The 26645-nt window shown below is 31.6% G+C and overlaps 2 protein-coding genes and 1 pseudogene across 5 annotated transcripts; all 3 read right to left on the bottom strand.

The window, feature by feature from the left end:
- Positions 1–3829: 3829 nt before the first annotated feature.
- On the bottom strand, positions 3830–8633 carry LOC100805304 (uncharacterized). Of its 4 annotated transcripts, none has more exons than XM_006597034.4 (6): positions 8504–8633; positions 8105–8201; positions 6630–7931; positions 5461–5535; positions 4847–5377; positions 3830–4302 (listed from the first exon to the last, which is right to left on the bottom strand). In XM_006597034.4, the coding sequence occupies exons 3-6, from the start codon at positions 7894–7896 to the stop codon at positions 4091–4093; spliced, it is 2085 nt and encodes a 694-aa protein (XP_006597097.1). In that variant the 5' UTR covers positions 7897–7931; positions 8105–8201; positions 8504–8633; the 3' UTR covers positions 3830–4090. The 4 variants fall into 4 exon arrangements, with proteins under 4 accessions (XP_006597097.1, XP_006597093.1, XP_006597095.1 ...); XM_006597030.4 differs by having other exon boundaries at positions 4847–5383; XM_006597032.4 differs by having other exon boundaries at positions 4847–5383; positions 8105–8190; positions 8504–8616.
- A 2490-nt stretch (positions 8634–11123) lies between these two features.
- LOC106796251 (uncharacterized) lies at positions 11124–11865 on the bottom strand. The gene is made up of 2 exons (XM_014767855.2): positions 11684–11865; positions 11124–11561 (listed from the first exon to the last, which is right to left on the bottom strand). Exons 1-2 carry the CDS (start codon positions 11784–11786, stop codon positions 11359–11361), a joined length of 306 nt encoding a protein of 101 aa, XP_014623341.1. The 5' UTR covers positions 11787–11865; the 3' UTR covers positions 11124–11358.
- Positions 11866–18996: 7131 nt separating this feature from the next.
- LOC100805843 (shikimate O-hydroxycinnamoyltransferase-like) lies at positions 18997–24624 on the bottom strand (annotated as a pseudogene).
- Between the last annotated feature and the right edge of the window lie 2021 nt (positions 24625–26645).

Here is a 26645-nt window from a genome sequence, read left to right on the forward strand (position 1 = left end):
ATGTTGAACCATGGCATACAGAAGCAGAAGTGATGCTGCCAGTGCCACGTGACATTGATTCATGCGAGTCCTGATGATCCAAAACGGAGAAACCAAACCACAATAAAAGGATGGATTGAGTGGGAAATAAAATCTGAAATTGTCCTAGAATGATTCAGCTGCTAATGTAGCAACATTTTTACATGAAATTGGATAAATGAATCCTTTTCAATTTCAATGAAATCAAGAGCGATTCATCCATTTGGGTCAAAAAAATTGCTAGTTCAAACAAATTATTGACATGAATTATTTTTTAGTCAAAAAAATTGAAACAACTATTTTGTTTTACATGTTTTATATCTCACAAATTTTTTTGACTAAAAAAATTGAGAAAACTTCATCGTAAACAAGCAATTTATAATTGTAGATTCAAGACTCTCAAGTTAGTTGTATTTTGTATAGTTGATACTAATGATTGACTAATGATGCTCCATGAAATATAAAAATACATAGTGGGTAGATGGGTAGATGGAATGTAAACAAACAACAACTTAAAATGCTAGTTTAAACATGCATTGTCTCATCGTAGTAGAAACTTACTAAAAATAACAATGATTCTTCAAATTAAAATAATAATTTTTACTTATGTTAAATAATGAGGTATGGATTGAGTTGTTTTCACTTCTGTTCTCTCACTTTTTTTTGTGTGTTTGGATACTTTGTAATATTTTAGAAGTTAGTTTGAAAGTCAACTACATGTTATATAGTAATTGAATTATAAGTGAATTTAATATGTGTAGTTAAGAAAGTTTATTTTTTAAAATTTGAAATTTATTTTCATTATTATTAGTAAATAAAAATATACCAAATTAGTATAATGATTATTATATAGAATATATATAATAAAATATACTAAGAAATTCACGCACCTCCTACATATTGATAGACTATCCCATAAAAAACTTGTAATATGTATTCTATTTGAAATTCTAATAGCTACTAAATATGAGCTATTTTGATAATAAAAATATATTAAAAATATCGTTAAAAATAATTATTTAGCAGTTATTTTGGGTCTAAATGATATGAATTGATAATTTTCTTATCTATGACTTGAAGATAATTATTTAACAGTTATTTTTTGATTTAAATGATATGAACTGATAAATTTCGTATTCTTTCTTTCATCCCCTAGTTGTAAAGCCCTCATGGCCATGAGTGGCTAATCTCCTAGTTAGGGTCTTGACAGGCCTAAAAAGTCAACGATGTACGATATACTTCAAGATCAATGCAAAGAGGATTCTTCTTAGGTTGTTCTGTTCTATTTTCTTCTCTACTTTATCTTGCATTTTCATCTTTATTTGCTTGTGGGGGTTAGTTGTTCGGGAGAGGGTAACCTTTAATAAGATCTAAGGAAAAGATGCATGCATCAGTTTAAGGGATTGATTGCTCGGGAGAAATTAACTCCTAATAGAACAAATAAGGGAAAAAATCATAAGGTAATCATTGCTAGGCATAGAATGGTGACTTTATGCCCATGCATTTAGCAAACATCTAGAATCTAGTATGCATGCATTTTATTTATCGAGTCTTTGCAAAGACATTTGAGAGATAGGTAAATAAAATAGGCTTGTCAAGGGCGGGTAAATGGATAGATGTGGGTAGAACAAGTCTGATTACATTGATAGAGAAACATCATAAATTCATACATTTTAGACAAGTTAGGCATGTCAGGTCTTGACATTCGCATCTCATTGAAATCCTTCTCTTAATTATTTTGTTTTAATTCTCTTGTTTTTACTACTACTCCTACTCCTTTCTCCAATATTTTTCTTGCAAATTAAAAGTTATCCCAACACAAGTGCAACACAAAATCCCTGTGAGATTCGACACTCGGACTTCCGAGGTTTTATTACTTGGACAATTGGTTTACTTGCCAATCTGTTAACAAATTTCATCAATTATTTTTTATCAAAAAAATAATTGAATTTGACTATTTTTCATACACTCCTAATTAAAGATATATCATAACAAAGCATCGATATCCACGATTATACAATTAATCATACATGACCCTTTGAAAATTATCAACAACATTTTTATTAAGAACACTTGTTTCAAATAAATTTAATAAATTAAAATTTTGTAAATAAACCATTTTATAAAAATAGATGCTATAAATATTCCTAAAAAAGTTAGAATTACTGAAAAAGTTGTGTTGCTAAAAAATTCATACTAATCCACTAAAAATTGTCTAATATTTTTGTTATTGTAGTTAATTATTTTTGTGATTATATAATATTGATAGTAGTCAAATGACTTCTTCACAATCTTCACTGAGTGACATTTGTTCTGAATCTATTGACAATAATATCTTATGGATGCAAGAAAAACTTTTCTTTCAACATATCTCTCACATATTTAGAAAATAAAATAGAGTTAAACTTGCAAATACATAATAATATTTAACAAAAATAAAGTATGCAAAATCACATACAATATATAATTTTTTTAAAAAAATTATGCTTTTGTTGAAAATCATTTAAAAAATATATTACATAAATCTTCACTAAATAGACATAATCATATAATAGAAAAACATATACTACATATTCATCTAGTTATACAAATGCATAGTATCTATCTCTTAACATACAAAAAATGAATTGGTAAGAAAATATTCAACCATTTGATGTATCTATTGAATGTGTGAAGAAAATCGAAAGGAAGATATATTTTTAGTTACAAATCAGGTTAATGCAAATTATTGTTTCGAAACTAAGTATGTATTGTTTTCAGATGATTGTACTTAAACCAATGTTGATTCATAAATTCTATAACTTTTTTATTTCAGACTCATGTTGCATGCACACAAACCGGTGGTCATGGATTGTTGTGTCAACAAACTAACAATTTCAGATAAATTATTCATGCTTACGTGACAAACCAACAATTTTGAATTGTTACTTTCTTTTGACATAACATCAGCAATTTCGAATTGTTACTTTCTTTTACATGATAAATCAGTAATTTTGAATTGTCACTTCCTTTAAAGTGATCATCCAATAAATTCAATTTGTTGTGTTCTTAGTAAATTGTTAGCATCTTTTACTCTCATAAAAAAACCACATCAAATCACCTACTCACTTGGATGATCTGATAGTATTTCAACTGTTACTGGAGAATTATAACATTATACTTAAGGTTAAACAACTATATAAAATTATTATTTCATTCTTATTGTTAACTTAACTGTGAGGTCCTCTATCAGTTTGATCCTGAACTTTAAACCTATGTCAATAATTTGTTTTAGAAAGGATCTATTTTAGTAAAAAGTTTGTATAAGTTACCCAAAATCATCAATCACTCCTCAAAACAAATAAAGAGCCCCTCCCTTTTGGATTCACTTCCCAGAAAGAGTCTCACATGATGATCTACTTCGAGATTTCCAGCAAGTCGTAGGGAAGAAGCCATTCAAAACATCTTAATACCAAACAAGACGAGAGAAGGGATAAGAGAACTATTGTAATGGGTCAGAGTATTTGTCCTTTCTAGCGAATAATGAATAACTACGGCTCGCCTCGCGGTTCTTCATTTTTAATTTTGAACTCTGTATTCAACCAATGAATAAAACTAATTCCATGATGCTATAATTATTTTTATAAATAAAAATGAATTCTTCTACATTCAATTTTAAAACACCATGCTCAAACACAATTAACATCAATTCTTTTAAAAACCAAACGAATCCTTAAAATTGGTTTCGTGAAAGAATTATAACGTTGGCGTCTAGAAGACAATACGAGACCGACAGTGTTTTAAAAAATAAAATAAAAATTTAAAGGTCAGGTGATATAAAGGTAAATAAATTACTATGTATACATAATTTACCTATAAATTATGCCGTGGAGGTTTAATAACCTCAACAGCTATATGCTCGGACATGGCAGACCATACTATGATATTCATTCATATATAAATATAATTTATCCTTACTATGAAATTCTCAATAATGGCTTACCTCTTCTCGAAAATTCTGTTTTTCCTTTTTCTTACCACCAAGAACTTTTGAGATGAAAAAGGAAGAATTCAAAATGTAATCCTAAATTCACTACTCGAGAAGAGCACAAGGAATGCATGGAGGATATTTGGATTGGTCATCAGGGGTTATTCGCTCCAAACAATACTCATGAAAGGTGTGGCCACATGGTAGAACAGCAGTAGCAGGCGGAACGGGTGGCTGGGAAATGGGCCCTTCTGGTGCGTAGGAGAGATCCCTCTTGCACAAAAGGCATTTATAACCAATTGGTTCTGCTGTTTGATCTGAACCAGAATAAAGTTAACATATTAGGATATACTACGTAATGCTCCACAAAATCCATATCTAAAAAAAGCATCAACTTGCTAATTCTTTCATCATGGATTTAAAATTCCTAAATAAATGTTTAGATTTAAAAACTAATCCATGAATTTCGTTATTCTTTTCCCGAAGCTATAAGCACTTAGAATCCATTCATATAATTGATAGACCAGATTTTAAAGAAAAGGCAGAAATCTTGCCCAGAACACGAATAGGCTGGAATTCTTTTAAAGAAAAGGCTGGAATTCTTTTCAGGTAAAGGAATTAGGATAGGAACAATTCATCAAAAGCTTTTTTTAATTGAGCAATTTCACTGGAATATGAAATCTAACAACATCATGCTCTTCAACAGAATAGGGAACATAGTTTCAATGTCTGTTTAAATGCACCAGTAAGGTAAATCTACCTAGATATACTGCGAAGAAAACCAAATAAATTAACTAATCATGGAAGGACACCAAAGGAAGTCGTTAAATATGCAAGAAATGAAGAAGCTCCAAGGAATACCTTTAAATTTAATATAATTGGAAGCAATACTGGGAGCAGATGGTATAATTGGAGCCTTCAAGCGTTGGCGAGTCAAAGCCCGAGCTAACGCTTGATGGTTAGATTGGTTTGTACAAGGTGAAGTATGGGATGAGGGGTGGTGGGAAGATGAGATTCTCTTGTCATTAGGTGCGAGAAATGGAGCTGTGTACATTCTGGGAGGAATTGCCCAGGTTGTGTTTGGGGCTTGTAGAACAGATTTAGTCCAAGTCATAGGGAATGATGGAGGAACAACAGAGTGAGGAGCTTGGGGTGTGAGAGACAGGGCTGGACGGACCAAGGGAGACATTGCCCGGGATGTATTTGGGACTGATGGAGCCAATCTGGTCCAAGGAGTTGGAATTGATGGATGTATGAACTGAGTTGGTAGAGTCTTCCTTTGTTGATTCTGGATAGTGGATGACAGTGGTTGGGAAGCAGCTCTCTTTAGAGATGACAAGTTGGATGGCCTTGAAACTTGAGCAGTAATGTATCCCTTTCCAGCTTGTATTCCTACATCTGAATAAATTAGTTTATTGCTTAAAGAAATATAAAGTGGTGAGTGGATAGCATGATATGTTTAAGAAGGTAATCACCAGAAGTAGACTGTGGTCGAAGAAGAGAGTTTGATTGCTGAATAGAACCACCTGCCTGTGATTGACCATGATTACCTACAGGAGGCCATGAATCTTAATAAATAATAATAGACCTTTCACTCACCAGCAATTTTTTAAAATCTACAGACATATAATATCTGTCTATATGCATCAAATGAAATGCTTTAACACTTTACATCATACAAAAAACAATTAGCAAATGATCAAGCCTCTTGTTGATACTTAGTTATGCCAAAGTGTCATGTTTCATGAAAACTAAACAAAGTAATTTTTCACCCATATCTAAACTTGAGGGCAGGAAGCACCATAAGTAAACCAAGCAAAAAAGTTTGTAAGAATCCAAAAGCAATTCCTTAGACATGCAGGCGATACTGTTAAATGAACACCTTTCAGCAAACATGAACGATACTAAATTCAATTACTGGAAAATGTAGCTTGCAGAGTACATTTAGATTTTATCAAGCAGAAACATGCTAATCAACTAATGCATCACACTTTTCCAACCACCTCCACCCTCTTTCAAAGGATTGTTTGATTTGAGTTACTTCATAAAATTCATTTGAATCATTTCAAGCACAACAAAACAATGAGTTGGCAATAAACAGTAAGAGGTACCACTTGAGAAGTTTGGGATGTGATCCCTTCAGGAGTTCAAAACCTGTTTGTTTTACATTTATTTATGCAAAGAAAATTATAAAAAGATAATTCAGATATCAGCAAATACAGAAAACAATTTGATAAATCCAAAAAATGAGCCTCCAAGTGATGTATTTAGTCACTGCAAATCAGGAGGCAGTTAATTTATCTAATTATCTCTGCTGAATAGCATACAAAGATAATAAATGGAAGAATGTGTTCTACTAGAACTTGAATGATTAAGAGCCCAAAACTTCTATAAAAACAAAAGAAGCTTTAAAAAGAACCCTTTTAAGACCAAGATAAAAATCATCAGCAACATTTGAAACAGATTTGATGTTTACTGACAAAAGCAAAGGAACAAAAGACTAAATTCAATTTAATGTCAACAAAACTGCTAAAGATGATCAAATACGTTTCTGCTTCTCAAGAATGAAGTGAAATTTAAGGAGATCTGACATATATCAATGTTTATGAGCAGAAAATAAGTAATCAAGTGGTAAAACACATACTTGAAAGATCTTGCTCTCGGGTGCTTCCACTGGCCACAGCTAAAGGAGGACTAGAAAAAAGCTGTAATGAGAACTTATCATTATTTTTAGGTAACAGCTCAGTAGGCAACTTATCAGTTACCGTTCCACTTGAAGAGGGAGCTAACTGTCTATTCGCCCATCTCTGTCCACTTTCAAAAGGCATAGTTAGACTGCCAACAATTGGCAATGAATTTAGATCCATGCATCCAAGGCCATTTTTGTGACCTACAGCTGTAAATTCCATACTTGTGTCTTTCACACCTCCAAGACCTAAATCCCGGTTGACCTGCCCTAAATAATGGTTTTGGTCTCCAGCAGCTGGCCATTGAAAAGCATATGATGGCCCCAAACGTAAACCAGGTCTAGAATCAAACAGAGCTTCATGATTGCTTGCAGGAGCTAAATCAGATATGACTTCACTGTCATTCTGAAAAGCAGAAAAGGTGGCATTCATGTCTAAACCAGGGTTTAAGGAACTTCTGCTACCCAGTTGATTGTGATATATATTGACTGGAGGAAGAAATTCCCTGTCAGAATTACCAGTCAAATTGAATTTTAGTGTTACAGCACTGGATTTGGACTCTTTGTTATTACTTCCAGAACCAGTGGTCATAAATCTTTCATCACGTTTTCCTATTGTAAGCAATGGTTCTACACAACCTTTATTTGGATTACACAGAGCCATTCCCAAATTCATATCTAGTGAAGGCTGACCAGTATTAGCACTCATTGATGCTCCACTAGGGTTGGCCATTTGTAGCCTGCTAGCTGAACCATAACTTGGGGTCACACACATCCCACCATTGCCAGGCTTCTCAAAATTATTTAGATTGAAGGAAGCATCCCTCACATCGACAGGGATTGTCAGATTATTGTGCCTATCATATTGATACGGCCACCCTATGTATCCTTCTGGACATGGAAAACAAGAATCTGTTTCGCATGGAAGGAAATTATGTTCTGCTCTGTGATAGTAATTATGGTCCATCTGGAAATTCTGATAACTTCTGAACTGAGAGGAATCAATCATTGAATTAACTCCAGCTGGTTCATTGTTATAATATTGGGATGTCTCATGCAAATGCCAGTGGGGGAAAGGAGATGGTGAAACCAGAGGCAGAGGGACGGTAGTATCATTCTGGTGGCGAACACCAGGAATCCTGTCATGGTTAGCAGAATCAGTGTTCATTAAGCTTAATCCTAGCTCTTCACTCCTTTTTTCCATGGAAGCAGAAGCAAAGGGCATATTCTCGTTCTTTCAGTTGTGCAAGATGGATAATTCTGCCACATAAAAAAGAAAGAAAGGGACAAGTATATTCGGCGAATTAAATCTTATACAAGTTGAGGATAACCATAGAATAGATAGCTAATGATTATACAGAGCATGCTATTGGATGAATCGGTAAAGATAAGTCTCACATTCCTCTGAGCATGCACAAAAATATTGAAATTACCACAGCATTCGCACCGAAACTGCCAATTGACGTGCTCCCAAGTTTTGAAATGAAGAACAGCAAGAAGCAAGCAGAGATGCTAGGCACTGAAAAGAAACTTGAAAAAAAATGAAAAGTTGAGTTAGAAAAGATCAGTGCAAGACAAGTAAAAAAGTGTAAAATTGCATAAATCGAGTCCCAGTAGTTTCCCCGAAATTTACACCGACCCCTAACACGAAATGAATGATAATCGGCATGATGGAAAAAGATAATATAAAAAGAACCATTTGAAGAAAGGCGAGAACATAGGAATAGAAAATAAAAACCTAAATCTTGAAGAAATGAATTAAGAAGGTAGAATCGGTGGGGAGAAAAGAAAAGAAGAATGTTAATGGGGGGTTAGGGTTAGGAAAAGCATACATTGGGCTTCAGCAGTAGAGAAATTGAGGGTTGCGATGAGGTGGTGAGTGAGGACAATGGGATTGGGGGTTTTGGCGCTCTAGTGGAGAGGTAGACATTTTAAAGGGTTCGGTGTGGGGTCTACCTTCCCCTCTCCACGTGTTCATCCCTCCTTTCTACTTCACCTTCCTTAATGTATCACAAACATAAGCTACTCACTATTCTTTAATTTACAATCTAATACAAATTTCTTTGACACAACAGGGTCCTCCAAGCTTTTTTTATTATTAAATATTTTCTTCTCAAATTCTTAATATCCAACATAATTTATACTAGATTTCGACTATGGAAGAAGAAGAATAAAGAAAAGATGGTAGATTTAATCTCTTGTTGATAAAATTAAAATTTATTGATAAAAAATTAAATAAAATTATTGTTTGTTTTATTTATTCATAAAAATCAAATTCAATAAACTTGTTATTATTTAAACCATTTTTTTAAAATTATACCAATTATAAAACTGATCAAAATACTGGTTTAAGATTCAATTATTTAACTATAGATATCACTTGAACCAATATTATTAATAATAATAATTAAGTAATGCATAAAAATAATATTAAAATATAATATCATAATTTTATAACATTAAAAATAAAATAAAATTAGAATTCAAAGTACACACAAAAATTAAATTGAATTTTATCATAATATTCATGTCAGTTTCAACAATACAAAATGATATGAGTTAACAATAACAAGTGAGATTCCTTAAAAAAAAAACAATAACAAAAGTGAAATTAAAGTAAAATATGTCATGTAAAATTTGATTACTAGTTTTTCATGTGTCTACCAATTACTTGTCAAAGTCAATTATAAATAAGTGAAATTAAACCATAAAGATAATCATAAGATGTAATTAATGAACTGGGTTGTGTTTCTGACAAACAGTGTAAACTTACACAATCTTAAAAAAAAACACCATTTTTGTGTGCAAACTAAATGTGTTAGTGTTGATTTAGCATGCTTAGGATTAGTAAAACATTTGGTGCAAATTTAACATTTTTGGACAAAATAATATCATTTTATTCAACATAGTGCGCGTGAGTAAAGCTAGAGTCAATATCAAACCAAAATACCTTGGGAATGACCCAAATATCTTACGATCATTCATGAGAGAGATGCAAGTATTACACCTATTTTCCAATGTGTTAAAATATACACTTCTTTCTCTTGGCAAATGCAAACATACTAAATTTTACTTCTTCTCTTTTAAAGTATGACTAAAACACTTTTTTACACTCTTCTACCCTGAAAGTTTTAAATATTACATTTTTTCTTATTCTTAAAATGTACAGTTTTATCCCATAATGGTTGAAAGTACACCACGTTTTTCACCATTTATATTCGTTTTAATAAAAAAATCTAATAATTTCTATTAATTAGTATTTTTTCCAAAAATATATTTAATAAATTATTTGATTTCTATAATAATTAAATTCGTGATCATAATTTCTTTTTTCATTTAATGCATTTTTAGTATTTTATACTTAGTAAAGAATTTGGTTTGACATTTTGTGACATATAGTATGTCTTAATTATAAAAAAATTATAAAGAATATTTTTTAATGATATTAAATTAAATTTCAAAACAAGAGAAAAAGCCGTTGCAATACTCACATCTCTTCAGCGATGAAAGTGTCACTTTTCTTTTGCAGAATACTTTATTGTGCTATGTTAAATTGACTAAGGGTTGGGGGGGGGGGGGGGGGGGGGGGGGGGGGAAACCCAAAAAAAATTTCAAATTTTGGTTTGTGTTTTCGTCGTTTAGAGTCAATGCTTTTTTGTTCCTAAATTTTTAAGGCCTAATTATTTTTTGTTTCATTATTTTTTTTTTAATTCTTTGAGTATTTTAAAAATTGAGTTACTAAGTTGACTTGATGCAGTAGTGTTTACAATTAGCTCATCGCTAAAAAAAACCATCACTAATTAATGACAATTTTTAATCACTACTATTCAAATTTTAATTAATAAAAATTGCCACTAATCAGCGACAGTGTTAAAAATGTCATTAATGATCTCAAGTTAATTTGAATAGAAATGATCAAATTGATTTGTTTTTAAAAATATGAGATCAAATTGAATAATTTATTAATAGTGAGACAAAATTGAACATATAATAAATAAATAGGGAGACAAAAAATAATTACACCTCTTTTTAAATACATAAACTTTAATTCCTAAGGCTAATATAGTTTTTCCCTCTACGTTGAGGGACTAATGTTTGAATATTCAAAAAGTAATTAAAATGACTAAAATTAATGTTTTAAAAATTTAGAACTAAAGCCAAATTTTGAAAATTTTGTAGAGATTGGAAAACATCATATGATTAACTGATTGACTAAAAAAATCAATATTTCATCTCTCAATATATTAGAATAGTGTAATCTATATGCATCTCTCAAGAGATCATTGTAATTTAGTCTTATAAAATTGATTATATATAAGTAACTAATGGCTAGTAATGGAATAATTATTTGTTGCCACAAATAACAGTTAATTTTGTTAATTTGGTGTAAGAGTTAAAGTCACGTAGCAGCATTCCAACCGAGTTCCTAAAGTATCAGATGATGATCATCAGTTAAATATCAACTAAATTAGGACTCATGAATAGGATCATCAACTCAAGTCTCCAACAAATATTTGAATACACATATACAAGCAAACAGAACATAAATAATTCACATGAAGTTTTTCTTTCTTAAAGCACACAATGAAAGCGAAGGACTTAAAAGACTTTAATTTTGGTGAAGCACGTAGAGTAAAACACACACATATAATATAAGGCAACGCATCCAGCTCCTAAATTACGATAATCATGCTGATGCAGCAGAAGGATCAGAATTATTTGCTGGTACAACGATGAAAGGTCTTGGAGTCGGAGGAGATCTTCGAGTTCGTCCTGGACCGGGTTCAGGAGAATAGCCAGGAGTTGGTGGTGGAGGCGAGTGTCGTCGTGGATGTGTTGGTGGCCTTAAACTCACTTTCTTCAGAGTTGCTCCAGTACTTGAAGAATAGCCTGAAAGAGGTAGCCACCATATATAATTCATATATGTTTCTAACTGATATATATACATCAGTTAGAAACAAATTAAATGTGAAAGCGCACAGAATTAGAATTGAAGTGATTAATATATATACCCAGTGACAGTGTCCGCAAACGTGTAGCTTCTGTAGGACTAGAACCAAGCAACAACGCCTGGAAAGCAAAGAAAGAAACTAGGAGAAAGTGAAGAGTCTTCATCGATCTTGTCCTCACTGATCAATAGACTATATTGATGCATGGCATTCCTCTGACGTACCTTATATATGCATATACACTAGCTTAGGTGACAATTGACAAGCACATATATATGGAAGTAGTTGATGGGTCCAAATCACATGAACAAAAGGATGCATTCCCATTTGATGCTGCTTCTTTTTGCATATACAAAACTTTGAACCAAATTTGCTAATCATTTAAAAAATCCAACTGTTTTCTGCATTAGATAGGTTAGTATTAAAATAAAGTGTGAGGTAAGGTTTTACCTTCTATGAGAATAGGAAGTGAAAGAAAAACATTTTAAAATTTTGAGTTAAAATATGATGTTAAATTCATTTATAAATTTTGTTTATATTTTTTTCATTTTATTTTAATAGTTTCTTTATATTTTGTTTTCTTACACATCATTTATCAGTGGCAAACCTATCTACACTATGGTGAGGGCGTGTACTTGCATTTCCTTATTTTTTAAAATTTATCAATAAATTTTTTTTAAAATTAAAAATTGTAAATAAAATCTTATATTTTTATATTTTATATTTTATTTCATATATATTTATATAGTTGAATCCACTGATTTTATTTTTTATAATTTATTTCCACTGACTTAGGGTCTTGATTCCGCTATTATCATTTATCATTTAATTATCATATTTATTATTTTTTCATATATTTCTCTTTTCTTCGTATATATATGTAATGTCTCCAGGCCACTATCCACTACAATTCATCTCATTTTGTATATACCTTAGTCAACACTCACAAAATTATAAGGTGTTTTTTTCATCTAGATACATATCAGACGACAAGCATCCAAGATGTAAGGATATATCGGATTTTACTACAGAATAAATTAAATAATAAGATTAAGGATATTTTTTTTGGTGTATACTTAAGATAAAAAATATACCTATTAATCAAAACGGACAATATCATACTTATATAAATACTGTATTAAGTATATTATTCAAATTAAATATACAAAATATTTGAACATGTCCAACTCATATTGGTATGCACGCCGAAAGCTTCTAATGCGTCTTATTAAAATGGCATCCTATGCATAACCTTCGTCGTCTTTTCGTTTGGATTTCCACGATAAATATAAATTGTCAGGAAAAAAAAGAAGCAATTTATATATATGTAACCAAGAAGCAGGTAGCAATGTATAATTAATCGTATTGCCAACAAAACAAAGTCACTGTAACTCATACCCATCTCTATACGTAAACAAACAAGTCATACTCCATCTATCAGGCAACCAAAACATTTTAGGCAATAAAGAATGGGAACGGTTGTAAAAAGTTTCTTAAACAACAAAGTGGTTGGGCTTGCGCCATAGTTAATGAGCAAAACGATATCAGAAAAGCATGTAAGAAATAAGAATATAAAATTTAATTAGAACACATGTAATTATTTATAGTGTAATTTTTTATATTATTCTCCAATTATAAATTATTAATTTATTAAGTATGATAAAATTATTAACTGGCCTCATATCTAATAAGATGAGTCAACCTAACCCAATTATCATGGGGTGCAAAGCTGAGTTGGGTTGACCTGCCAAACATGGTAAAAAATTTAAGAATAAAAAGCTAAAAAAGATAATCTATGTGTTAACCCAACAAAAAAATAAAAATATATAAATAAATAAATCATTATTATATATATTAACCATAAATTAAACACAAACAAAATCACAACAGTGATATAATAAATCATCCAAATATGTTAATTTTAAAATTAAAAAATAATTATCAAATTAACAGGTCAACTCATCCCAACATTAATGAGTTGCATTGAATTGAGCTCAGGTTGATGGGTTAAATGATAAAACCCGCCAATTTAGAAAAATAAATCGGAAAAACTTTTGAGAGATAGCTTGTACTGAGTTTTTATTTAATTTTATAAAAAAAATTATACTTGAGACATAAACTTAATATCATTAATTAAGTTAAAACAATTCACATTGATGCAACTATATACTTGGCCGTGTTACTTCTTCTTATTATTATTATTATTATTATTATTATTATTATTATTATTATTATTACTTTGTTGTGTATATCTATATTTTGTTGTATATCTATATTTTTTGTTTTTAATTATTTTGGAAGATTTTTTTATTACGTGATCTCGCATGTACTTTCTTGAACATTGTCTCAAAAGCTTGATCATAATTTTTTTTTATTTCTTTAAAACATATTATTAAACAACAATATATATGATAAATTATATATTTTAACATTTATAACTAATATTTAAATTTCTTTTATTAATATTGTTAAACTTGCCAAAGTTAAGAAGAAAAACACAATGATGCATATGACGAATAAAGCAAGTGCAACTACATTTGGTAGATATCACTCTCTCGTACAAACCACAAATGACTCTTAAGGTTTGTTGAACTAACCGATCTCACTGATGAAGTGTAAGTGTGAAACACAAAAAGCTACTGTCCTATTTGGATATCACTTTGAAGTCAAAAGAAAAACCTAAGGTGGGTTTGGGTTTCGAAAGTATTTCTTATTTTCATTTCTTCGAAATTTTAACCTTTTAAAATTTTAGTTTTTAGAAATACATTTGCATTCATTTGTTGTTTTCATCTTTGGGTACTCCATTAATTTTCTGAAATGAAGGTCAACAGTATTTTTTGGTTCTAATTAATGTGTTATCCAGGGGGAGAATGTTAACATGCAGAGAGTCAATATTTTGAACAATTCATACATAAACAGTGTTTGTAGAAAAATCAATCAAAAACTAAAAGTAAGAAACATTAAAATAACTTTATCATAAACCTCAAGAATAAAGATGCATAAAGATGCATAGACACTTCTACTTGACACCTTAAGAGAGAAGAGAAAAAAATGTAAATATGAATATAATAGGTGATATGATTTGATAAGAAAATAGAGATAGAGAAAAAATAAGAATATTAACTAGAAGTATATGATATGTGTGTGTGAAAAAATCACTCAAACTTCAATAGACTTTATCCAATATTTTTAATGTAATAACATTTTTTTTGTAATGGATGTGATAACATTTGGCATATAAAGAATGTATAATACATATATTTTTTATCATTGAGTGAAATTTAAGTAGATATTGGTTAATAATAAATAGAGTTCTTAAAAAATAGAAAGATGAAACTCACATTTTTAGTAATATATATTATGTAATTAATATAAAATATTTATCAATTTTATTGATAAATAATATTACTTATAGTGATTTTAGTAACTCAAATAGAATTATCTAATAAAAATATTTGGTATAATATATATATATATATATATATATATATATATATATATATATATATATATATATATATATATATATATAAAAGTTTGTCCAACCAGACTCATGTCTAAATATCATTACTTATTAAAATATTAGTAACTCAAGTCAAATAAACAATGTGTCATTTTTCAGATACAAAACTGTGAATTAGAGACCGGATGGCACGTGTATTAAGGCGTTATCCATCCACCACACTACTCGGGCATTTTACAAATTACAAGTCCCACTTCTACCATCTATGATGAAACAGTGAAACCAAACAAACAACTACGTCCAGAGTCCAGACATCTTAAAATTGTCAACTTGGTTTGCACACATTGCTATGTGCCTAAGTGACGTTTATGACAATCACATTGCCTTGCACAAAAAAAAATCTGTGTTATTTAAAATGTCAACTGAGGCTGTGTATGTGAGTGCGCCACTGTTGAAAGCATCCGCAAAGATTGCAAGCTGCGTTGGATATGTCATGCGCAAAATATTATATATGTCCATGTTCATCCATTAATTAGTACCAATTTACTCTCTCTACCTAGCACCAATTGGGTTGAGAGTCTACTCATCACCTAATGAAAGTTTTCCATGATGCAAGCATTTCCTACCTTGACTCACACCACACTGCGTAATGTCAAACACCTGAGGCTGAGTTGTAGTATTCTCATCCTCAACGCCCCAAATGGGTGGCAGTAACACACTGGGAGGAAGAATCTCATACAAAAGGTGCTATATTTTTATTACTAATTAACAAGTGTTTACGACCAATAATACAGCGTGGTTTTCTTACAAACCTTGTTCTTCCTTTTACTTGTTGTAACAACATTTGGTCACTCCATAACTCCAAGGCGCCACCATCCCCACTCTTCTCATTCTTTGACCACAGATAAATCTGTTCTTCTGGAATTTAGAAAAACAATCATATCAGACCCGCATTCCTCACTTGCTAACTGGGACGAAGCTGTTCATGTGTGCAACTTCACGGGTGTTGCATGTGACAAATTCCATAACCGTGTTACACGACTAATCCTATATGATAATGGTCTAGTGGGGCTGCTTTCACCCGTTCTTTCCAATCTCACTGGACTGCACTACCTTGAGATTGTTCGCAGTCACTTATTTGGCCTTATTCCACCTGAATTTTCCAACTTCAGACGCCTTCACAGCATCACTCTCGAGGTGAATAACTTGCATGCATGGCTCGATACCAGAGTCCTTTTCCATGCTTTCCAAGCTTTACTAGTTTATCATTAAGAAAAATAACATATCAGGTTCAGTTCCTCCATCTCTCTTTTCCAACTGCACTCTGCAAGACGTTGTGGACTTTCCAGCAACTCATTAAAACTGGTTGATAACTATAAAATATAAATTAATTTGATAGTCAATTTGGATTAATAAATGGATGTAATTTCTTTATTTTATTAGTGTTTTTAATGAAATAATGAATAAATTAACATTTTTACTATTTTTTATTAGCAAAATTTAAAAAAAGATTTCAAGTGCTTTAGAGGAAAAATTGATGCAAAAATCAGAAGAAAAAGTCTTGAAGAAAAAATGAAAAGTTTGTTTAGCGCGTAAGACAGGCCCACGAAAAAGCTCAAAGACGCGTTTAGCAAGAAAGCTCGTGTTAGCATGAAAAGTACGTTATCTGGTGTCTGTACAAGGAGGAGGAAACAGAAGGAAAATACAACCCACACGCTTGGTCTATCCCTTAGGTAAAACCCTATCTCTTTAATCATTTCTCATTTTCTTGTTATTAGTCATCTATCACCTTCTTCCATCCACATCAACCCCTTAAAGTGTAAAAGTCTCTCATGACAATGAGAGGCTAAACCCCCCCTCAATTGAAGTCTAGCCGCCAATCTCAATTTCTATTGTTCTCTTATGCTTTTCTATTTTTATCATGTGGTTTGGCCATCCATACATATGTTTTTAGGTATTATTCATTGAAAAATGATAATGTCTAAAGAAATGGGAAAGAACATCTCAACATTGCATTGCTAGGGATAGAATGACTTTGTTGTGCCTCTGCATATATCTTTATAATTAATGTTGTTTATGATTTCATCTTTGCAAAAAAATTTGAGAGAGAGAATACATAAATTAGGTTTTTCATCGTGAGAGATACGGGTTGAGCATATTAATAGATGTGGGTGAAATTGGAAAATCAGTTAATAGATAAAAATATGAATTTTGTCTCAATGGTAGTTAGGCATGCTAGACTCTAACATTATCCCATTTTGCATTCATCTTTTGCATTTAAGTTATTGTTTAATTTTCTTGTTATCTTTTTTCTTTTACCCTTTTACCCTCAAATTTCACACTTACAATTTTTTTTTCCTTGTCTACTTCTGTTGCTCACAATTTGGCTATTTCCTAACGCAACTATAAACAAAGTTCTATTGGATTCGACACTCGATCTTCCGTTTTAATATTTACTACTTATAATATAAAATTGGTACACTTATCAATCGGTTAACAAATTTTTGGCATCGTTGTCAAAGAGTTTGATTTTCCTACTTGGTTGCTTACATATCCCAATTTAAGAGCAATTATTTTTTTTATTTTATTTAAATTTTGTTTTATCTATTAATTTTTTTAGTTGCTTTATTTTATTTTAAAAAAAACATTTTTAATTTTTCTTTATTCACTCTTATTTTATTCTTTTTTTTAAAAAAATTATTTTTAAAAAAATTTAAAAATAATATATATATATATATATATATATATATATATATATATATATATATATATATATATATAGGAACCGGATTTAGCAGCCATTGGTCATGTGTCATATGTCATGATTCTCTTGTTTTCTTTTACAATGAAGTAAAGCAAGCGTCTGCATGTTCTTTCGTTGAAACTCGTTAAAGAATCCAAAATCTATTCGGTAGATCTCTCTCCGTTGATCAAAGCACGTATATATAATAGTGTAGTGTGTTGAGAGAACATTAATTCCTCTCCAAGTACAGCTGCTCCAATGGGGATAAGATTTCTTACATGGTTCCTCTTTGTTTCATGTACTCAAGCCATTTCAAGTTCAGAACAGACACTTGCAAATGCAAGCCCCTCCAACTCCAAGACTCCTTAAATTGTAGATATCCTCCTCAACAGATTATAATATTATTTGAATTTCCAACTGCAGACAAGTATGGAATCATAACTGAGGACACAAAAGTTGAGAACAAGCACGATCTATCTCATGGCTCAAGAACACAGAGAGGAAAAGGAGCATACGGGGGACAAGATGTCAATCACAACTCTGCCACATCATTTTTACCATGCATATCAACTCTATCTGTAGCCCTCCCTTTAATGCGAGTACTTCCCTTCTACTTGCTCTAATGACTAAGATTATAATGTATAATATTCTTACTTACTCACTATGAGAATATTTTTGTAATAATTCAATTTTGCTTAATCCCGTTATCAGGACTTTTGTATGAACTTGTAATATTAGTGGATGCTTATAATTATGCCAATCCAAGTTTCCACCACACAAAGACGCAAATCATTGATAAGTTAAAGTGCTTTATCAGCTCCCAAAGCTATCCCCCGCTAACTTTGTAATGCAAATTACTATTGCCAAAATGAAATGTCGAAAAAAAGCAATCATGTGAAAGGAAGAGGCGGAAGAGTATCTGGACGCTAGAACAATGAAAGTTGAAACTATATATGGGCTTCAAACTTGATAATTAATATCATTCTTCATTACTCATCACAATATAGAGAAAAAATACACCAAGCATTCAGAAATGCAATCAAATATCCTGGGATGGTGAAGGGGAGACGGTTTGTGCTGACTCACAAATCTGGTCCACATGTGACATCAAGTCGATAATACACTTGGTTCAAAGCTCGTTTGTGCTTACGGATTATCACGCTTTGCCAAGGCATAGACTATCATCAATATTGTGTAACCTGAGATATTTATACGGTTCATGAAAAAAATACTTAAACTAAGAAATAAAACATCACTTCAAAAACACTTCAAATATCATAAAACAATTCCTGAAACACTTTCATTTGCTCAGGGGGCAGAGCGATTGCCACAGACATGCTCCCATCATTTGTTGAGCTTGGAATTATGAAAGATAGTCCCTCGTATGCAATCCCACCAGGTCCCATGAAAATGGGTCTTCCCCAACCAAAGTCAGCATCATGGATTGGAAGCCTTGCCCAGCTAGTGATACCAAGATTTGGACACCTAAAGGTATGTGCTCCACGAAGAAGAACTTTTAGATCAGGCTGCAGCTCTAGATAGTCAAGAGCCGATCTCAAATATTCGTTGTCCATTCGTATTAATGCGTCATGGATTCAGCTAGCAGCAAACCATGTTGGTTTTGACATGAGATCACCAGCCACTGCTATAGGAGTGGTGGTGAAGATGACATTGCCAAAGTAACCAGGGGTGAGGGGAGGTTGCAGCCTTGCCCGTCCATCAGTTGCAATGTACAATTTGGTTTCTTGGTCATCAGGAAGTGCTCTTGCCTTGCACACACTTCTCCATACATGACCAGCCAACATCTCATAAGAGCTGTAGCTGATTCTGTTGCCATCTTCTCTGGACTTACCCTTGAGGGTGCTCAGTTGGTCACGGGTCAATTTGACAGTAGAGACGGCCACAGCACTGTCAGAGCCTACTGGTTTTGAGGATTGCAGTTGCTGCTGCAGGGGAGTCTTCATGGCTGGTGGGGGCTTGTATTCAATGTGATCAAAAACAGGATGAGGTGGATCCCGGGCACGGAGTAGTGTCCTGTCAATGAATGGGGGGAGGGAAATATCCAAGCCACGGGCAACATCTGACCATGCATTGATAAAGTGAAGACCAGATGCTCCGTCTGCTACATGGTGTTGCATGCCAACACCTAATGAGACCCCTCCACATTTGAAATATGTTACCTGTACACAAGTTGAAAGATTAATTATTTCTTAAAATATGACAACTGCAACCTAAGATTAATTCTTGAATTGATAATGTTGTTAAATACTAAGGTCAGATAGCAATGCTAGCAAATAAGCCAATTAAAAGTTAATAATATTATTAGTTGAAACTTGAAAGTTTACAAACTAATTTCTTAACCTGCACCCTAAGGTTAACAAGAAAAAAAAATACTTTTAGCATTTTCTTCACCTAAGTCAATGCAACTACTGTTCCCTCTTAAATACTCCCAGATGTGTGAAATTCTAATGCATTTAATGTGTATTGTTGCCCGTGTCATTAAATGCTTCAAGGAAATTCAAAGCTTCTGCCTACATCAGCAGTTTAATCAATCTTATACTAGTATTTTCCACGAATTCGTGAATCTTATCCAACATCAACATCATGGCAATTTCGTCAAGAGAAACGGCTACTAATTTATCACATCAATAAAGGTTTGAGCATTAATTTATCATAACAAGGAAAACAAACCTTTCTGGTAGACCTAACCTTAGTTGATGCTATGCATTTCTTAAATTAATATGTACTTTATTAAAATTAATTTAAGTTCTTAGTCTGTTTTCTTTTTTAAGAAAATAGCATATGATTCTTAGCTTAAAAGTTATTTAAATTCCTATTTTTTATATTTTTATAATCTATTTTAGGATTATTTGTATATATTATTTTCATGACTTGTGAAGGAAACCTCTAAAATTGTGCTAACGTTTACGGTGAAGAATTTGGGTAGTTTATGTGAGATAATGAGGGTGGTTGTTCAGCTATTGCTTATTAGTTTGTTATTTTTTATTAATTGTTTGACCAAATTTTTAGGATTAATTATTTTATTTTTAGTTATTTAGTAGTTGTTATGTTCCTGATTGGTTATTAGTTAAGAAATTAGTTATTATGACTTCTTTTTGTATTTAAACATTTAAATAGATTATCCTTCAATAAAAAAAAATATTTATCTTTCTTAATGTTGTGAGTTAAGCTTATTTTACATATTGATAGAGTCTCTTTCTTAAGGAGGACATGTGAGTGAAATCCATAAAAAAAAATAAAGGCATAAACACAGCACTAGCACTCCCTGTGTACAGTGACAATTATCAAATCTAGACAATGAGAATGGGGGCACATTTGGTGGCATGATCTGTGGGAAGCTATTGAGAAAGGCTACGAAGTTCTTTCCTTACCAACTAATCCAACAATGGCTCAGATAAAAAATCAAAAAGAAAGGAAAGCAAGAAAGTCAAAAGCAAGAGCTATTTTGTTTGCTGTTGTCTGAAAAGAAATTTTCACTAGAATCATGACCATCAAATCAGCATATGAAATCTGAAGTTTCCTCCAGAACAAATACAAAGGAGATGAAATGATTAAAGGAATGCTAGCCCTAAATCTGGTTAGAGAATTTGAGATGCAAAAAATGAAGAAGTCCAAAACAATTAAAGAGTATGCTAACAAGCTTCTTAGCCTTGCTAACAAAGTAAGATTGTTTGGTTCTAATTTTTTTGACTCAAGAATAGTTGAGAAAATACTGGTGATTGTCCCTGAAAGATTTGAGGCTACTATTACATCCTTGAGAATACTAAAGATATGTAAAAACTTACCTTGGCAAAACTTGTAAATGCTTTACAAGCCCAGGAGCAAAGAAGAAAAATAAGGGCTGAGGGTTCTCTAGAAGGAGCATTACAGGCTAAATAGCAAACTAACCAAGTAGAGAAAAGCAAGTAGAAGAAACACAAGAAGAAAAATTTCAACACTCAAGAAGTAGCAGCTAACACTAGCAACAATAATGGAGACAACAAAGGATTTCCTCCTTGCAAGCATTGTGGCAGAATGGCTCATCCAACTTTCAAATGCTGGAGAAGACCTAATGTTAAGTGTGAAAAGTGCAACAAGTTGGAGCATCATGTGAGAATTTGCAAAAGCAATTTTCAACAAAAGAATGTGGCTCAAGTTGCAAATCAACAAGAAGAATAACAATTGTTTGTCGCAACATATTTTACAACAACAACTCAAGTGAATGTTGGCTAGTGGATAGTCGCCACATGACCCACGATCAAGAGCTTTTCAAAGAATTGGACAAATCACATGTATCAAAAGTTAGAACTGGCAATGGTGATTTTATCACTCTTGAAGGAAAGGAAATTGTAGCCATTGAAAGTTGTGCTAATACAAAATTAATTTATAATATTCTGTATGTACCTGAGATTCATCAAAACTTGATAAGTGTGGGACAATTGATTGAGAAGGGGTTTAAAGTCATTTTTGAAAATAAGCACTATTTGATTAAAGATGTCAATAACAAGAAAATTTTCAATATCAAAATAAGAGGCAAAAGTTTCTCATTTGATCAATTGAAGGAGGAGCAAGCAGCCTATCCAGTTACTATAAACAATACAGAAGTATGGCACAAAAGATTGGGCCATTTTTATCATGCAGTTGTTGAGGAACAATGCGCAATCTCACTCGACCATTATGCAACGAATGCTTTAAATAATGCAGATTCTGCAATGAAGAGAGCATCATTAGTGTATTTAAAAGAAATGGACCAATGACTTTCATCCTCTGAAGTCTTAGAAAGTTAAAAAGATGGAGTTGGAGATTGAATCACAATTTATGAATGAAGCTCGTTTAGAATTGAATAATACTATTGAGCATTCAATCCAAAATGATAAAAAAAATAAAAAGAGATCCCTTGTAAAAGAAAGGATGTGTTAATGGGTGAATTAGAACAACTTCTTGCTTTAGTTAAATAGAAAGAAACGGAGATAGCAGACAATGACTCTAATTTAGAAGCGGTAGAAAATAAGATAAATAAAGTTGTCTTTGAATTTAAAGAGGTGCAGTCAAGCATCTAGCAAGGTATAACATCCTTGGAGCATATGATTATTTTCATAGATAAAATAATCCCAGAACTAGAAGCGAAAAAGAAAATTGCTACTACTGAAGCAAAATCACTATGTGTAAAAAAAAAAAAAGAACATTTAGATAGATATGAATACAACTACATTAAATCTTGAACTACTAAGAGAGAAATTTGGACTTGTCAACCATTGATACAAGAAGAAATGTTGAATGTGTATAATAGTTACCTAATATATTGTATAATTTAAATATTTTTGTTTAACATGTGTTTAAAAATTATTCTATTTAATCGTGTCTTGAATTTAAAAATATTCATATGATATGATGTACGATATAGTATGTACTATGTAGTTACCAAATTCAACATCGTACTTTCAAAAAAAAGGAAATAGTTTTAAGTTTATAAAGATTTAAAAATAAAAAATACAATGAAGTTGACATATTTTTTAAGTTGTTAATATATTAAATGCTTATAATTTTTTTAATCTTTTAGGAGGGGATAAAAGAAAGAGAATAAAAGTAATTATAATGAATTATAACTTATTTATTCTAAGCAGTTATATATACATATTTTAAAAATAATAAATAATTATATAAAATTAGTTATACTTATAATATCCATTTATAAGTATCCAAATCACGTAAATAGCTAAATTATGAGCACCCTATTTGTAAGTACAGAAGAGGGCTCTCGGCTGCCTCTGCAAGTGTAACTGTATGAGCACATATGCTAAATCACCATTCACCAACAAATAGTTTCATGCTTTAATAATGATAAGGATAGATTAGGCAAATCAAAATTAGTAGTATTTAAAAAAACATGTAATGTTTAGGTAGTACATTAAAACATCAACATCGATGGGCATAGGCACGAGTAACAGACAAGAGAAAAGGGAGGGACCGAAGCAACAACAGCGGATAGGTGTGGATACCGCCAGAATAATCTACGGAGCTCCAGGGTGGGAGCAAAGTCGCCGAAGTCGTCGATGGCGGCGGTGGTCTCTGCCTCCACCAAGAGCACGCCCTGAGCGTCGCAGTATATCTCCAGGCGCCCGTCCTCATCGCGGCGGAGACGTGCGGCCATTGGATAGAAAGGGACAAGGGCCTTGCTCAGGTAGATTGCTTCACGTTGATCAGCATCTCTCACTAGTGCGGAGATGATTTGTTTATGTGCTTCTCTTACTTTTATGCAATGTTATTGTTGGGGCCACTCACCAACTCTTACTTTTTCTTCACAATCTGCGGGCAAACGAGGATGAGATAGAGCGTTACCTTACCAATTATCAATATTCATTATTTGTTCACTCCCTTCTGAGACTCATTTAAGAGTAATTGACCCACTGCCATCTTCACCCGTGCACCGTTTTTCCACATTCATGCAATTAACAAAAATTCTGGATCGACTGAAAAGAGCCACTGGTTATTAACTCCACCCGCTGGTCGTCTCTTGTAGGCTCTTTCACCCAATTATGCAAGTTTTTTGTTTTTTTTTTTAATATCCAATTACTGAACCAAGTGTCTGAATGCCCTTTCTGTGTGAAATCTGAAAGCCATTTACTGATTAAGTGTATTTTCAAGCTTACAGCTAGTCTGTTAATGCGATTTAGAAACAATAGTCCATTTAAGGCAACTTTGACAAGGCTTATGCCTCCAAATTTTTAAAAATGGTGATCGTAACCTTATCTTCCTCAATTATCCATACCTTCTCTTCCTCACTTCTCCATGAAACATTATGTTTTTCGCGTGCTCATTCCGTGTAATAACAATTTCGGATTAAATGATTCAAAAAAATAACATAATTTGGATTAGACAATTTGGATTTGTTCTTATACAAGTCTAGATTTGTTGTTCCGAATTTTTTTTTTCATAACAAGCCCATATCAATCAATTCAAAATTGTGTAATATCAATTCCAGATTAAATGATCGAAAAAAATAACATAAATTCGAATCAGACAATCCGGATTTATTCTCATACGGATCAAATGATCCAAAATAATGTAAGTCAATCTAAAAATGTGTTATGGAATGATTGATTAATAATATTATAATAATTTATGGAACACATTTTCATATTGACTTACTTTATTATGGATCATTTGACCTATAATTGGACAAGGCAATCCGGACATAATTATGGATTGCATGATTCATAATACATTCCAGAAATGTAGATTGTGATGGTGAAGGGCATATTTGTACGTTCACCTATTTTTTCAAATAATAGGAGGTGCAGGAAGATACAGGGGATGCAGGAAGCAACTCCCCTTTGACAAAAACAAGTTAGCCTATTAGGAACCCAAACAACGTTGGACTGGACCTTGGGCTTTCTGAACTATAAGCCTTTAATTACTCGCTCGTTAAATGGGTCGAGCTGAAGTAACTAGGGAATGGCCTTGGACAACAGAAACCCAAAAGTTAATGTTGAAAGGAAGTTCATATTCTCATACCTTTGTTTAGTTCACTCGCATCTTTTTCAAATTTTCTTTTATGAAAACGCCCTTTGATGATAACACGTTTTTGTTATCTGTTGGATCTGTATTAGAACACTCATCACAACAATTTCAACAATAAATCAAACATACACAAACTTATTTCCATTATGTTAAGAATATAAACAATTAAAGTTGGATTCAATATAGTCTAATGTCAGACCTAATCTAATGAAACAGAGTTGAGTTAGATTCACTTTTATTTCAAACAATTCAATCTTAATCAAGTTATTTTTAGTTGGGTAATTGGATTAACTATTTTTCTTCTTCTGAATATTGGGTTGACTAAATAAAATAGTAATAAATTTTAAATAATTCAATAAAAATAAAAATCATAAAAATGAGTATAATTAGGTATTTCATTTTTTGTGTTGGGTCATTATCATGTTCATCTTCCTCGTTGTATTTGGATTGTGTTGTTACTCCTGCAAATGAATTGTCGATCACTAGGGTCGTGCTTTGTAAAAGTTAACAAATTTATCATAAAATATTGAATTGTGATTGAATAACAATGTAAAATTATCTTACATTATCAGTGTATAACTTTTATTCTCGTATAAAAATGATTTGATTAATCAAGTCACTTTTATAAAGTTGATTAATTCAATTATTTCAAAATAATTTAGTTTTTTATGTTTGGTTGATTTTGGTTCAATTTAGTTACTTAAAATAATACTATTTTTTATTTTGCCAATAATAGTAATAAACATATAATTTTATTCTCAAAATTGATAATTTTTTTATAAAAAAATATTAATTGTTAGTTGTTAGTGGAAAACATTTCTCTTCCTCTTCCTTTATTCTTTATAAAGTCATTCTTATAACTTCACATTGATAACTTATAAGGAGTTTATTTTTTAAATTTTGTTTATATTATCTATTTTCTGAATCTACAAATCAAACAATAAATTAGTTCTTTTAATATAAATTGAACTATATTTTGAAGACTAAATTTTACATAAAATCAATAGAATTAAAGAAACAAAATCAACACATTCAATTATTCAAAAATTTAATTGATAAACAAGAACAAACTTTTTATAAAGTTATCATATTTTAAAGCAAAATAATATTAAAAAAAATTCAAAGATATAGAGACATTTTTAGACACAAAATTATAAATTAAAGGTGAGTACAAGACTGTGGCTTAGCTCCGTCAAAAAAAAAAAAAAGAGACTTTGCTTAGTTTGATTTTTTCAGTAAACAAAGACTGTGGCTTAGCTCTGTCAAAAAAAAAAAAAAAAAGAGACTGTGGCTTAAAA

Source organism: Glycine max, chromosome 15 (assembly GCF_000004515.6).
Source record: "Glycine max cultivar Williams 82 chromosome 15, Glycine_max_v4.0, whole genome shotgun sequence".
In the NCBI taxonomy this organism is placed as follows: Eukaryota; Viridiplantae; Streptophyta; class Magnoliopsida; order Fabales; family Fabaceae; genus Glycine; species Glycine max.